This window comes from Choristoneura fumiferana, chromosome 24, assembly GCF_025370935.1.
Source record: "Choristoneura fumiferana chromosome 24, NRCan_CFum_1, whole genome shotgun sequence".
Taxonomy (NCBI): Eukaryota; Metazoa; Arthropoda; class Insecta; order Lepidoptera; family Tortricidae; genus Choristoneura; species Choristoneura fumiferana.
Window position 1 is genome coordinate 8,002,568 of NC_133495.1, and position 15,049 is coordinate 8,017,616.

At 38.1% G+C, this 15,049-nt stretch overlaps 1 protein-coding gene across 3 annotated transcripts; it reads right to left on the reverse strand.

Moving 5' to 3' along the window:
* Positions 1–547: 547 nt before the first annotated feature.
* On the reverse strand, positions 548–13,014 carry LOC141441655 (uncharacterized). 3 transcript variants are annotated; one of them, XM_074106453.1, is made up of 8 exons: positions 12,978–13,014; positions 10,120–11,340; positions 8,134–8,318; positions 6,799–6,867; positions 5,244–5,401; positions 4,046–4,178; positions 2,989–3,293; positions 548–2,364 (listed from the first exon to the last, which is right to left on the reverse strand). In XM_074106453.1, the coding sequence occupies exons 2-8, from the start codon at positions 11,240–11,242 to the stop codon at positions 2,133–2,135; spliced, it is 2,205 nt and encodes a 734-aa protein (XP_073962554.1). In that variant the 5' UTR covers positions 11,243–11,340; positions 12,978–13,014; the 3' UTR covers positions 548–2,132. The 3 variants fall into 3 exon arrangements, with proteins under 3 accessions (XP_073962554.1, XP_073962555.1, XP_073962556.1); XM_074106454.1 differs by lacking the exon at positions 12,978–13,014 and adding an exon at positions 12,006–12,077; XM_074106455.1 differs by lacking the exon at positions 6,799–6,867.
* Between the last annotated feature and the right edge of the window lie 2,035 nt (positions 13,015–15,049).

Genomic DNA, 15,049 nt, shown 5'->3' on the forward strand with positions numbered 1-15,049 from the left:
AAATCGGTCTAGCTTGGTCTTATTTCTGGGAAACGCTTATTATCGAGTTTTAGCCCGAACAAAGCTTGGTCGCCCAGGTACTCCTTCTTTATTTACGTTAGGCATAGCTACATAGGGCATGATCTGCCACACCGGAACGTGTAAAAATATCTGACACATCAGATATTTATACACGCTTTGCTGTGTCAGATATTGGTGTTGCGACTCAAATGACACTAAGGGGAAAAACCCACTTGCTGATTGAATAATGGAGTTTTCTCAATAATTTCCGTCGCCATTGCACTGTTGACGGTCGTTCTAAAATAAGCAAGTGCGAGGCGGTCTCGCTGATCGAGGGTTCCACACTTTGTAGCTATCTCTGTAGATCGCATAATTTTATATGTGCCGTACAGTTATAGCTGACGTGCACGTGTTTTGATATAGACTTAAGTTTAGGTTTTAACCTATCACTTGTTTGCTCTAAACCTGATCAAATTCATACAGGTGCCATTTTAAGTTAGGTAATTAAAAAAAATAGATTCCGAGGATTTAATAAATGAAAACACAGTTCAAAATGTCATAACTGTATAAAAATGTAAAATGTGTATAATGTAGGTACTTATTATAAAAATATCATAAGTAATTACGAGTTAACACGTTGAAGCGAGCACCGTGACACGTCATTTGACGGGATTAATGTTATGACTATATGACACAACGTATAATAACGCCCTAAACTTTTTTGTCGATTTGGCACAACCTTGAGTTTACAGTGACCGTACTCGATAGCGACGGCGTAAATTATTTGTATGGAGAATTGTACAGCGCCTCTACTAATAATTTACGCCGTCGCTATCGAGTACGGTCACTGTTAACTCATGGTAGTGGTACCGGACGTCGATACTCGTATCCCCTACAATGAAGTACTAGTTACGTCAGTCCGGCGCCATATCACAACAGTTTAGGCTCCTACCGTCACTGGGTGGAGATTTTATTTTAGTTTTTAGGATTTTTTTTTGTTCCTGATAAAGGGAAAATTTATTTAAGAATATAAACTTATAGAAAATACAATCATATACCATACTACTAAATAATAAATATTTTTGTTCTGGTATTTTATTTATTTTGTTTTTATAATGTTTTAGTAAACTTTCGTGATTCTCACTTATTGTTTAAAATGTTAGTTTAATTATTTTGTATTCGTTTTTATCTGTATTATTGTTGTACTTGTATTACTGTTTCCGTCTTTTACTCGCCATCCAACCCGCTAAGACAATATGTCAACAGGGGCAGACTGAAAACCAGCGCTGGCAGCTTCCGCGTAAGCGCAGCATTAGCTGAGTTTGCTCCTTTTGCCGCAGGACAGACTACTTGCAAAGTTATATTCTTATTTTTTAAACTCCTTTTATATGATCTGTGCTGTATTGTACTATTTTATCTTGTATTGTTTATATTGTTGTCTTGTATTGTTTGTACTGTTGGCAATTAAATATTTTCTTTCTTTCTTTCTTTCTTTAGTTTGAAGTCTGCTGCCTGCTCGCGTCAACGTGTTACCGTGTCAATCTTGAGATCTTTGACAGATGTACAGACCAGCATCAATATCTGACACAACAAAACGCGCATAAATATCAGATGCGACTCTATTTCTGGGGCTGTTGTGACGTGTCAGATATTTTTCTACGCTCAGCGTGGTAGATATTAACGCAGGTCACAGTACTGCTGCATAATGTAGAAGTATTATTTGTTTTAATTGGATATCGTTTCCTAAACAAGATCTTAGATTTTTTTTGAAATATATAATTTTATATAATATTTTTTATCCATAATTGTGGGAGTTGAGTTCAGTCGCGTCGTACAACGTTATCACATCATTGTCGCCATTTTACGAGCAGTAATTAATTAAAAATTCGCGTCAAGGTTGAGTTTGAACTCTTCAGGTATAGTGTTTCCGCGAAACCGTCCGCCTCTTCCTCACCTATTCTGTCATTGAACTTTTCATATCAATCGACCATTTTAAATGGTTCCTTCATCATTTTCAGCCGGAATACATCGAAAATCATATTAAACTCCGCCACGAAGTCATTGGGTTCCAGCCCTTGCATAACTTTCCCATGTGAGAGGCCTCAAGGGCTCCTTCTGGTTTTGGTCGCCACTCACAAAGGTTCTAACCTCTCCGTTTCAGGTTCGTTTAATGGCATATGCATGCGGTGAACAAAGCTGAAGCCATCGGGCGGGAAGCTGTCCTTGTTAGCCTCAAAGTGTTCCCACATGGACTGTATGTAGTCAAACTTCTGCAGATTATACTCTGATCCCGAACCTGTTCGTTCCACCAGTTTCAATAGACTTTTGGCTACTGGGTCTTTCTTATTATGACGGCTGAAACTCCTGTAACAAAGATATGGAAAAGAGTTAGACAACAGATAAATAGCAGAAAGGTAAACTACATTGCAGTGTTATTAGAATTTGGTTTCATTATTATTATTTAAATAGGCCCGATCAGGAGGTGTGGAAGTTAAGATGAGAGGACTTTGCCCAAGAGCTGTGGTTGCCTTTTGGGTCCATCCGGGGACAAAGCAGTGCTTAAGGCAGTTTCCCAGATGATTTTATGGTTAATGGTTCATAGCTAACAATCCAACACGGAAGGAGCAGGGGGAGGATTATAATACCCGCTTGGTCTTTCAGATATGTTTTTAACATTAATTTTATGAACCTTTACTGACATTGGCACAAGCCTTAGATCAGCGTTTCTTAACCTCGGGTCACGACTCAAATCCGGGTAAAGCGGTTGGGATGGGTCGCGGGAATTCTGCATAAAGCATGTCGTGAATAAATATTTGTTGTTTTTTTGATATATTTTACTTTGACGTTAATTTTAACGGCATTTTAGGGTCGCGGGCTACAAATATATTAATACATTGGGTCGCCAGTCAAAAAGGTTAAGAACCGCTGCCTTAGAGGCTGCCATTAACGAAGTAGGTATAACAATAAGCCAAAAATATATGCACTTACTCCAGACAGTTTTTCAGGTATTCAAAATATTCCAGAAAGCAACAACACGGCAGATGACTTAGCTGCATCAGTGCTTGAGAAGTATCAGGAACAGTAATCGTTTCTGTCGACTCCCTCATACACACGTGCTCGTTGAGTCGTTCTGCGAGCTGATGCGACACGGGGTACACATCAGAATCACTCGTTGGACATACTAAGACGTAGGGAGAGGCTGGTCGTGGCTGCTCATCCTCTTGCTGAAGATTGGGAGCGAGATAAAGTTCTCTCAACGTTGTGGATGTGACTACTGGCATTTGCTTCCAATCCTGAAAATAATTATACGAAGGTTCATTTTGGTTGAAAAAATAACATCAATACCCCTTGAGTTTGTGAGGCATGAATATGTAAATAGTGATCTAAATAAGCGAATCATAAATGCGAAAGTTTGTGTGTGTGTGTGTGTGTGTTTTTGTTACTCCTTCACGCTAGAATGGCTGGACGGATTTAGATATAACTTGGTATGTAAGTAGCTGGACGTCTGAAATAACACATTCGTTACTTTTTATCCCGATATTCCCACGGGATAGGGTTGAAATTTCAAGCGCTGGGTTTGGAGTCATGATATTTTTGGACAGTTGTTCTTAGTAGAGGTACAACGTCAATGAAGACCACGATACAAATTTTAGAAATTCCCAGGGGAATTTTGTGAAATCTCGGAATTTCAATTGTAAGTACCAGATCGAATAGTTTATGCGGGCGAAGGCGCGGGTAAACTCTAGTCTACACATCGTTTGTCAGCTAAATAATGTTTTTTTAGGTAGGTATGCCAATAGAAATAGAAAACAACATTTAAATCCTTTCGTATGTATAATATGGTTTAGAAGATGCAACGTGGATCCTCCAGAGAGTGAACAGATGACCTGATTAAGGCCACTGGAGTCTGTTATTACGGCATTCTTTGTTGAAGACTTATGTCCAGCTCTGGACGTCTTTCGGCGGACCATGAAGAGTCTTTAAATCTTGTTTATAAATGCAATTGGATACATGGTCAAAGAACCATAAATATACGTCGACTCACCTTTTCAGTGTCACAATCCAGTGCTACAGTCCGTCTGACCATCCTGAAGATAGTTTCCAAATCGTGTTTCAATCCATATTCTTTGATCTTCTCGCACAGCTTTTGTATGAACCACGAACCGTTCTCAGGGTCTCTAGAAAATAAAATATAGTTTAGCCCGCGATAGCGTCTGCTATGCTGCAGCATAATAAAATTATTGACAGTATTACAGAAATGCGACTCTGAGTGTATTACGATTTTACGACACACTATTATTGATCGATAATGCAATTTCGCGATAGTGTGCGATATATCACTGTTCAACAATACAAATATGTAAGTCACCTAAACAAATATCTGCCACAGCGGTGCGTGCAAAAATATCTGACACTTCCTACCGGTCCATATCAGATATTTATGCACTCTTAGTTGTGTCAGATATTGGTGCTGAGTGACTGTACAGACGCCATCAGATATTTCGGAGCCGCCAAGGTGGTCAAAAATATCGGCATATGCAATCCTTCCTACTATATATCTTACTAATATTATAAATGTGAAAGTTAGTGAGTGAGTGAGTGAGTATGTTTGTTACTTCTTCACGCTCAAACGGCTGGACTGATTTGGATGAAATTTAGCAGAAAGTTAGTTTATAACCTGTTTTAAAATATAGGATACTTTTTATCCCGATATTCCCACGGGATAGGGATAAAATCTTTAAATAACAACCGCTGGGCTAAGAATCATGAAATTTTGTATATAGGTAGCTGAACATCTGGATTAAAACATAGCTTACTTTTTATTCCGATGTTACCACGGGATAGGGATAAAATCTCGAAACAACAACCGATGGGCTTAGAGTCATGAAATTTGACCACGATTGTTATTAATGTTACGTCAATGAAAACAACGATTTCATTTCGGGAATTCCCACGGGAAATTTTAAAAATCCCGGAATTTCAATTCAGCTGCTGGACCTAATGATTGACGTGTGCGAAGCCGCGGGTAAGCACTAGTGTATTATTAAGGTTCATGTCTCACTTTGTTCGAGTGTCAGAAATATCTCGGCTGAAATGGGTCACTTTCAATCTTTTTTCTTTTTTCTTGATTATCAATCTACTATTGTTCACCAACCGCGTTGCATTTCAGGTGAGAAAAGTAAGCAGACGTGCGCTAGGGATGCGTTTTTGGTGCTTTGTCATTTTATAGGTACAGCCCGTACCTGATAGAAGCCTTGCCGACGTATGAGCTGTGGAACACGATTCTGTCAGCTTCCGTGGGTAGGTGATAGTTCTCCTCGTCTTCTCCGTGGTCAAGCTGAGGCGCGGGAGTCTTTCCCCCAGTGTTAACCTTCGTCGATGGTTGGGCTCCACGACAAGCCTGCAGAATAATTTAATTCTAAATTTTGCGGTTTCCATATTTTGCAGTCTTTGTAGGGTTGCGTAGTCAATTAGGAACCCTTATAGTTTCGCCATGTCTGTCCGTCTGTCTGTCCGCGGCTAAGCTCAGAGACCGTTAGTACTAGAAAGCTGTAATTTGGCATGAATATACATATCAGTCACGCCGACAGTGTTAAAATAAAAAAATACATAAAATAATAATATGTTGTGGGGTATCGTTGGATAAGTATTTCAAAATGAATAGGGGTTTGCAAAACCATTTTTTGACAAAGTGAATATTTTCGGAGATATTCGCTCCGAATGTTCAAAAAAATGTGTCCCCTAAGCTCCCCCCTAACTTTTGAACGGCACGTCTAAAAATATGAGAAAAATCACGGAAGTTAAGCTTAATAAAAACTTTCTAGGAAAATTATTTTCAACTTAATCAGTTGAGCGGTTCTTTAAGTTTTTTTTAAATGAAACTATATTAGTCCCTTATCTAACCAAAATAGTCGTATTTTGAGTCCGCTTATTGTGAGGGTCGGAAGCTACGCCTATTTTTAGAATTTCACCCCTATAAGTGATCCTTGTTAGGACTCATCATCATCATCATCATCATCACCATCAGTTGTTAGGACCACGGTACCCTCAAATCGAACAGTTTTCCGGGTGGGCTAGCCGCATTTCTCGGCGACCGTTGCTAAATCCAATTATACCATAACGTCCTCGACCAACCCACTCGAACATCTTGTTCGCTTGCATACGCCAATATGCGTGTGGTGCCATCTATTGAAACTGCTACAACTCACAACTCTATGTTTCAACTGGTTCCAATCCAACTTGCGTTGGAAAGGCGATAGATAGAATCGCTCTAAGTACCTACCACTTTTAAAAATTCATTTTACTTGAAGAATGTAATTTTGCCAAAATCTAAGATTGTTTCGAAACGAAAAAGTTTTTCGGGTGCGCTTGGCGAGATTTGAATACGCATCAGAGCGGCTGCTACGAAATTCGAAAATCAAAGTTCGTATCGTGTCGTCCCTCTCACTCTCGTTTTCAATAATATAAGGGTCAGCGGGACGGCAGGTACGAAGTTCGAACTTTGCACTTCGTAGCATAGGGCCAGCAGGGCTACTACGAAACTCGAAACTCGAAGTTCGTGTCGTGCGGTCACACTGACACTTATACCATTTAATACGAGAGCGAGAGGGACGGTACGATACGAACTTCGAGTTTCGAGATTCGTAGTAGCCCTGCAGGCCCTATACCACGAAGTGCAAAACTCGAACTTCGTATGTTGCCGTCCCGCTGACGCTTATGTCATTTAATACGCGAGTGAAAGGGACGGTGCGATACGAACTTCGATTTACGACTTTCGTAGTAGCCCTGCAGGCTTACCGTGCCGGGCGTGCTAAATCCGATTCCGTCATAGTCTCTCCAACCAACGCACTCGAATAACTTGATTGCCTGAAAAAGCTTAGACTTTGATGAACAAACATTCTGATAATAAAAATACATAAGAATGAAAAAAAAAAACAAAAAACAAGTTTAGTGGTATAGAACTCTGTTATGTGACGTACAGTTGGGACTCATTGAAAATCGCGACTGGCTCAACTTTTTTTTAAGTACTTAATGAGTCACAAATGTTGAACTTGTAAGTTAATTAACAGAGTTCTACCTATACCACTAGACTTGTTTTATTATTTTTCTTTTTTTTACAATTTTTTTTTATTATTATTTCATACTTTTTTGATATTATTGTGAAAATGGTAGTTTGAAAGTACAATAAGTTAGCTTTTGATACCCATATTGTTACAAAACATTTTTTTTATCCCCCGGCCATTTCTTTTATCGCGGACGCTATAGTGAAATATTATAATATTATTATGTACGTACATACCCTATGTCGACCTACGACGAATATGATGATACCTCATACATTAAAATCCGTTCAACAGTAGAAAGGATCAAAGAAATAGACAAACAGGTTTACTAATATGTTGCATAAAATTGAATCTCATAATTTCGTTTCTCATAACAACCTTTAGCAGAATTATCATATCACCGAATTACTTTTCGCATAAAGTTTTTCTCATACTATCATTTCTCATAATTTTGTAAAGCCGAATATTAACATCACATAATATCAATAAGAATAATATTATACTATTCATTTTCAATAAAAAAAAGAAAAGTTTTTGCTATGTAATATTCTGAGATATGACTATTATTCGAACTGATAATTATGCAAAGTGATGATTATGCAAAAGTATCCTTCGGCTAAAAAAAATCACGAGATACTTACCTGTTATGCAAAGTGTAATACGGAGAATCGATATTACGAGTATGCAAGATAAAGGGAACTCAGACAAACATACATGTGCACACATACATACGCTAACATAACCCTCCTTCGGGCAGTCGGGTAAAAAATTACGGTATAAATTTAGATACTCCAAATGACAAGCTAGGCTGGGGCTGTATGCGAAGTTCGATAGTGACGTTATTGAATATCTTAATTTAGATTTAGACTGTTGGAAAGGAAAGGGTTGAATGAACTCTTATATACACTACACGGCAAGTCACGTTAGGACATCACAGACCTAGTTACCACCAGCCACCTAATTAATTTTGTTTTATTTATTATATGTACAGTCTGTATTTCTTGTATGAGCCATGTTGCCTAAAATAATCGGTTTATTATTATTATTATAAATAAAACTTTATAATAACCTGTATTATGAAAATGATGGGTTTCGCTGCCAATGTAGGGTTTTTCGAGGCATCGAAGTGTTTTAATATGTCATATTCGCTGTACCGCCGGTCATAGGCCTTGAGGAAGCCTGGCTCTTTGTGACCATGGGTCAATATGGCCACACAGATGCATCCGTACGCGGAAAAGTTCGTTTCGAGTGCAACTGGAATGTAAATAAACATAAAAACTATAGGAAAACTAACACTAACAAGGCACTTAATTGACACCATAAAACAAATAATTCCAACTTCATAGACGCTACTCTAATAGAAAATATCTTAGCGCTGAAAATTAATTAACAGCAATGTAAAAAAAATAGATATTCTTTCAAACAAATGAATGGTTAGTTAGTCGATTGAGTGTGTAAATAAGTAACGTCACACACAGATCTCCGTTGCCAATGAAGTCTAAGGTACTGATAAACTTGCGCATGCACTTGTAGTGAGTATTCTAGCGAATGTTACATTACAGGTAAGAGCTACAAAATAAACAAGATAACTTTTTAGCGAGCATTCAAGCGAAACAACAATAACTATGCTTCGAGATTTTTGCCGAGTATCCGTCCATCACCGTGAATAATACCTAAACATTTTGACGAGCATTCTAGAGCATTCCCTAGATAGGTGTAAATGTTCGTAGCACTAGTACCTACTAACACCACTTGTTATATTATTATCCGTGGGATCTTTTAGGGAAGGCTTGAGTAGAATGTGGCTTACACCTTCTCCTTAAATATTTGAGAACATTCCTTTGTTTAATATGCTTATATATTATATGTATTATGGTCATATATATAGTAGTTTATTTATTTATATTGTAGTTTATGTATTATATTGTTTAAAGCACTGTATAGTAGCTTCCACTATTTTAACTCTTAAACTCACTCTTTGTCGGACCCTAACGTATTGCTCCTCTCCTCTCATCCACTCAAAGGTTGACTGGTAGAGATCCCTTAAAGGGATGAGTCCGCCTTTGTACAAGTATCTTAAAGTTTATCAGTTGTATTTTGTTAATTTTCTTTTGTACAATAAAGAGTTTACATACATACATACATTATTTTCATTGTTACTAACCTCTATGGATTCTGTCCAAAATAAATGGCTTATTATATTTTTTTTTCTCGGCTTGCACCGGTGTACTGTTATGCACGGGCCTAAGCCAAGTGCATATCAGGTACTTAAGTTGGTTTGAGTGGTGGGTTCGACGGTGGTTGTTGCTGTGGTTGTCTGAGCAGTGCTTAGCGGGGCTGGAGATGTATAGGTAGCGTTATATTCCTGATCAGTTTGTAAAAAAATCCTAACTATTCGGCAAGTGTTGAGGATGACAGTTTTCTGGAGGAGGTTGTAGGGGGGGGGGGGGCACTGAATATGTTACGACTTACGAGTACCACGGCTTTATAACGTCGGATCAAACTAGCCCGATTAAAGGTTAGGGAGCTACTTACATCTAAGTAGGTATTGCACGTTTATTGAGCAGGAAAACAGTCGATAGTAATCGTTTCCTCCTGCGCAGGACAACTTAGTACCCAAGCGTTTGGTGGCAGTTTAAAGCTCTTTAACGACTGGTGCAGCTGTTTGGGTATCACTCCGGTAGCGGACAGGACAATCGGTACTATTGTTACTTTTTGAAGGTGCCAGTCGGGTTATTTCATCTTTATTCGGTGTACTTCGTAAGTTTTTCGGCTATTGTACATTGTAAATTGTGTGTATTAGAGACGGCTATGTCTATTAAATAGGGGGATTTGTTTGCTTTATTTACTAATTTTATGTTGGGTCTTATAGTATGTTTAGCTGTGTTCGTTGTTCAGTTCGAGAAATTTAAAAACGGCGAATGCTCGATTGTTCTAACAAGTGAAGTTCAAGTTTATCTTCAGTACCTTAGGGAAAGTCGCGTTTTGAGAGTTCATTAAAAATAACGTCTACAAAAACAGTATTTTAGTGAAAATGGAAAATGGGTATACGCACACTTTTTGACTGTTGCAAGCAGTGGCGACATATCAAGATTTTTGTATGTTGGATCTATTTTGAATCGAAATTTTTCGAATGTCTCTCTCAAAAGCTTCTCATCTTTTGCTGTTCCTGGTCTCGACGGTCCGCTTAAGAATCGATCGTGATCAAATATAATCATACGATTTTCTTTAAATTTTCCCAACTCGTATGAGCTTGCATCCTTGTTGGGAAAGTAATGCTCTATTTGGAATCTTGGGGGCACAGTAACTTTAGGTGTAGGATTTTGTACTGTTTTGGTTGATAGCGGAAATGGGAATCCTTTCTGAGAGTTGGGGTGAGTAATTTGTTCTGTGGATGGCGTTTGACTGAAGATTGTAGATGGCTTGAATTCTGCCGGAAATGGCCATCCTTTCTGGGAGTCAGGATTCCCGGTACTATGTTCTGTTGATGAAGTTTGACTGGAGCTTGTAGATGGGCCGATATCTGCAGGGACAGCAGGCGTGGCATTCAGTGGAGGATTAAACACACGTGCATCAAGACTCTCTGTAACTTCATCTTTTGATTCTATTAAAACTTCAGTTTCCATTTTATATGATAACATTTGACTGGAGCTTTCAGGTGGCTCCAAATCTCTTCCGAAAGTAGTCGAGACATCCATTGAAGAATTAAATGCATGTGCACATCGATACTCTGTAATATTGTCCTTTGATTCTATTAAAGCTTCTGCTTCCATTGTATATGGGAATTTCTGACTGGTACTCGTAGATGGACCGAAATCTGCTGGGAGAGCAGCAGCAGAGACATTCAGTGAAGGATTAAATACTCGTGCAGCTAGAGTTTCTGAAACTTCATCCTTTAACTCTCTTAAAGCTTCAGCTTCCATTTTACATGATAAAGTTAAATTGGTGCTCCTAGATTGCCCGAAATCTTCTAGGAGAGCTGCAGAGATATCCAATGGAGGATTAACTCGTGCATCTAGAGTCTGTGTAACTTCATCATTTGACTCTATTAAATCTTCAGCTTCCATTTCACATGATAAAGTTTGACTGGAGCTCGCAGATGACCCGAAATCTGACGGGAAAGCATTAAGATTCTCTGTAACTTCATTCTCTGAATGTCTTGAAATTTCGGCCTCCATTTTATATGAGGCGCTTCAGATATGCACTCTTAATTGAGTCTTAAGTCTTAATTGCTCAGCCAATATGGATGATGCACAACCCGGTAAAGCACTAGCATCTGTAAAATAAAATTTTATATGATATCATTTTCATGTGTCAGAACTGCACACGAACGGAATAAATTCCAAACTTTATTTTTGCATATTTGCTTGTGCATTAGTTGAACTTCGCGCAATAAAGTAGCTTCAAAAAATATAATATAATGAAAAAGGTGTAATTTTTGTCCAAATATCTCATAAATTGTGACATTTTTAAGAAGTCTAAATTTACGTAACAACCTACACGAATGTTTGTTCTCGGGTCTTAGATTTTTAACATCTATTTAAGTATGTCTTTATCTATATAAGTTTGTTTATCCGTTGCCTAGTATCCATAGTCCAAGCTTTGCTTAGTTTGGAACTAGGTCAATTGGTGTCAAGTGTCCCAGATATTTATTTATTTGACGTTTTTAGAACATCCTTGAAGCCTTCTATCACAAGTGAAAGATAATCCAATATTTTGTCTAACATCCTGTGTATTTTATGAGGCCTTAGTCTAAACGTTAGATTCCTTAATCTATATGATGCCGTCTCCGTCTATTCAAACAAAATAAATAGAGACGGCATCACATTTAACCGTCAGTTAACACTAATCAATGGATGGTGAAACAGCCCCTAAGTGTTACGTTCAACTATTACGGATATATTTCCAACGTGAAATTCTGTAGGTATCTATATTATATACCTATATTTGATGATTATTTTTTATCCGATTAGGGCAAAGCAAGAGGAAGCTTATGATTACTTAGACGTGACGTCAAGGGCCCCCACTCCTGAAATACGAAACTTTTTACATATATCTTGGTAACTTTTTGTTTGATAGACAAATTTTTGTTAGATTTTCAAAGTAGTGACGAAATGTGTATTCATACAGCTTCTCTACCTTCACGCTGTAAGAACCACGGAACAATAAAAACAAGTGGAAGTGCCATGTAGGTGCAGCGTCGCGTGCCACAAGTAAGCGATGACGTAGGTAATCCTCCATTAGTAAGTTTTTTTTCCTGCTATCATTTTTACATTCCAGAATTGAGCAATACGGCATAATTACTGTAAAACAAGAAATGTCGCGACACTACTGAACGTGATCATACTCTACGCAATGTTGAACACGACTGGCATCGAGTAAACGTACCTCCGCTTACTTGTGGCACGCACGCTGCACCTACATAGCACTTCCATTTGTTTTTATTCTTCCGTGGTAAGAACACACACAAATCACACAAACTCAAATATCACCACCACCACACCACACTGACGCGTTTCGAACTCAAGCTACACGCATAAAAAAAGTCTTGGTATACTCATTATCTCAAGACAAATGTGATGTTTGACTCAGTAGTAATATTGAATTGCTCAAAACTGTCTAGGAAAAAAAATCCCTTAAGGACTTGTGATGAGTATATTTTTTTTATTCCACGAGTGCAAAGCTGTAGCCAGGAGGGCTATAAAGCCGTAGGTATTGGCTCTTCACATCGTTGATTGGCTCATACTATCGCACTTGTTTCTAGATAGGTTTTCCGAGTCTCTTTATTTCAGAATCACGTAATACCATATGACTTAACTTTTAGGATACGGTTAGAGGATAAAAATAGTTGCAAAAACTGGTATCTATTCCAATTTTGCCCATTAAAGAATTAAAATTTCAATTATTACTTACGTGTCTAGTGCTCAGGTATCAATGTATTATCCACTACTCGTTATCAGTGGCTTGATATAAATGTGAGATTAGCTCTATATTTTCGTTCTGAAATATGTTTTTTAGTAAATAAATAAAAATATAAAGTATCTGTTAAAATTTTGCGCATTCAATTATATCTACTCATTATTTTTTTCTTTATTTCATTCATAATTTATATCTTTTAAAAATTTACTGCGTCAAAAAATATGTCGGACGCGAAAAACGATAGGCATTATTCGCTTTACTTTATTCGCCATTTGACAAATCGAATGGCATTATTTTTATTATTTCTTTCATTTTCTTTTTACCCGTTTAATACGACGTTTCAGAAAAAAAAAACTTAGCTTTATCTACCATCGTCTACATTTTCTTCTTACCTAAAGCCGAGTTTCGACTTGCACAAAAAATCGTGCAAGTTGCATTACATTGCGGCGCTCGATTGACCACTACAAACTCGTTGGCTTTACGGCCTCGCAGTGTAATGCAACTTGCACGATTTTTCTCACAAGTCTAAACTCGGCTTAAAGACTGGCTCAGTTCTTTATGTAAGTTTCTGTCAATTACATCAGCAGCCGCAGCCGCAGCAGCAGCCGGTGGAGACCGCGAATCGGCAAGCGTGGCGTAGGACGCCCTCTGACTAGGTGGAGCGATGATCTTCGCAGGTTAGCTGGTAAGAACTGGATGAGACTGGCCGAGGATCGTGCTCAGTGGCGTGCAACTGGAGAGGCCTATGTCCAGCAGTGGACTAAGATAGGCCGATGATGATGATGATGATGATGATGATAGTTACAGCGTGACAAAGATCTTAATGATTGTGGCAAAAAACTGAACTGACGCAGAGCTATCTTGCAAAACGTCACTTTTTACAGTTCGCCGTAAACGTAATTTTTTTGTATCTTTTGTTCGTGGTTTTTAATTTGTATACCTATCTATTGTTTCATCATCATCGTAATCATCAGCCAGAAGACGTCCACTTTTAACAGTGTTTGCAAAGGCCCCTTAGTACGCTACAATGAACGACAACTTGCAACTTGCATCCATTCGGTCCGCAACTTTCGCGATGTCATCCCACGTGCCGTGTAGTTCCGTAGCCATTACGAAAAAAATAAGTAATATTTTTCTAAGGATAAGGATTAGGAATCTTCCAAGTTTAGGTATATTTTATACCTTAGGCTGCTATTCACTCATAAACTACTAATAATTCTTAAGCAAACTTAGCCGTTATAGTTTTCCTTGAAAGTTTGATATACTTTTACCAGTTTAGATTTTAGAGGGGGGACGCTCGATTTTAATGAAAATTTGCACTTTATAGTTGAATATTTCGCAAAAAATCCAACGATATCCCACACTATAGGGTTGGATGAGAAAAAAAAACCACCCCCACTTTACGTCTATGGTACCCTAAAAAAAAATTATTTTTATTTTTTTATTGTAGGTACCATTTTGTCGGCATAGTTTACATATATATCCGTGCAAAATTACAGCTTTCTAGCATTGATAGTCCCTGAGCAAAGCCGCGGACGGACAGACAGACAGACAGACAGAGACATGGCAAAACTATAATTCAATTTTCAATTTCAATTTATTTAAATAAAAAAATGCAAATACATTGCACCTTAAATTAAATGTTCGCCAAACTGGGAGACAGTTTGTTCCATTTTTCCCATTTTGGCTCCGGAACCCTAAAAATTGACTTAACTATTCTTTAGTCCAAGGTTTCTTATTTTTATTCAGATTACGGCGCATTGGCCTTTGTACATATATCTCAATGTTTGTCAATAGTGTTTGTTACTTATTTTGTACAATAAAGAGTTTACATACATATTTATAAGTACCTACCTATGTACTGCGTAACAGCACCCTCTATACTCGTAGCAAGGGAGCCTAGCTGGTTGAAACAGAGTACCTACAATAACTTACGATTGGATTTCCACCGAATCGCCTAAAGTTTCCAAATCAATCCCTCCCTCTCGCCCCTTGTAGCATCCCTGAGTTCTTACTCTGGCCCTCGAGACTTACCTACATTCAATCAGCAACTCCGTTAAACTGCG

Bases quoted from the DNA above. Each gene is read 5' to 3' on its own strand.
- LOC141441655 (XM_074106453.1), bottom strand. From the start codon at position 11,242: ATGGAGGCCGAAATTTCAAGACATTCAGAGAATGAAGTTACAGAGAAT. The intron at 8,319-10,119 runs GTGCGTATACCC...TTTACATTCCAG, and splicing joins GCTTGCAACAGTCAAAAAGT to TTGCACTCGAAACGAACTTT. The intron at 5,402-6,798 runs GTAAGCCTGCAG...ATTATTCTGCAG, and splicing joins GATTTAGCACGCCCGGCACG to GCTTGTCGTGGAGCCCAACC.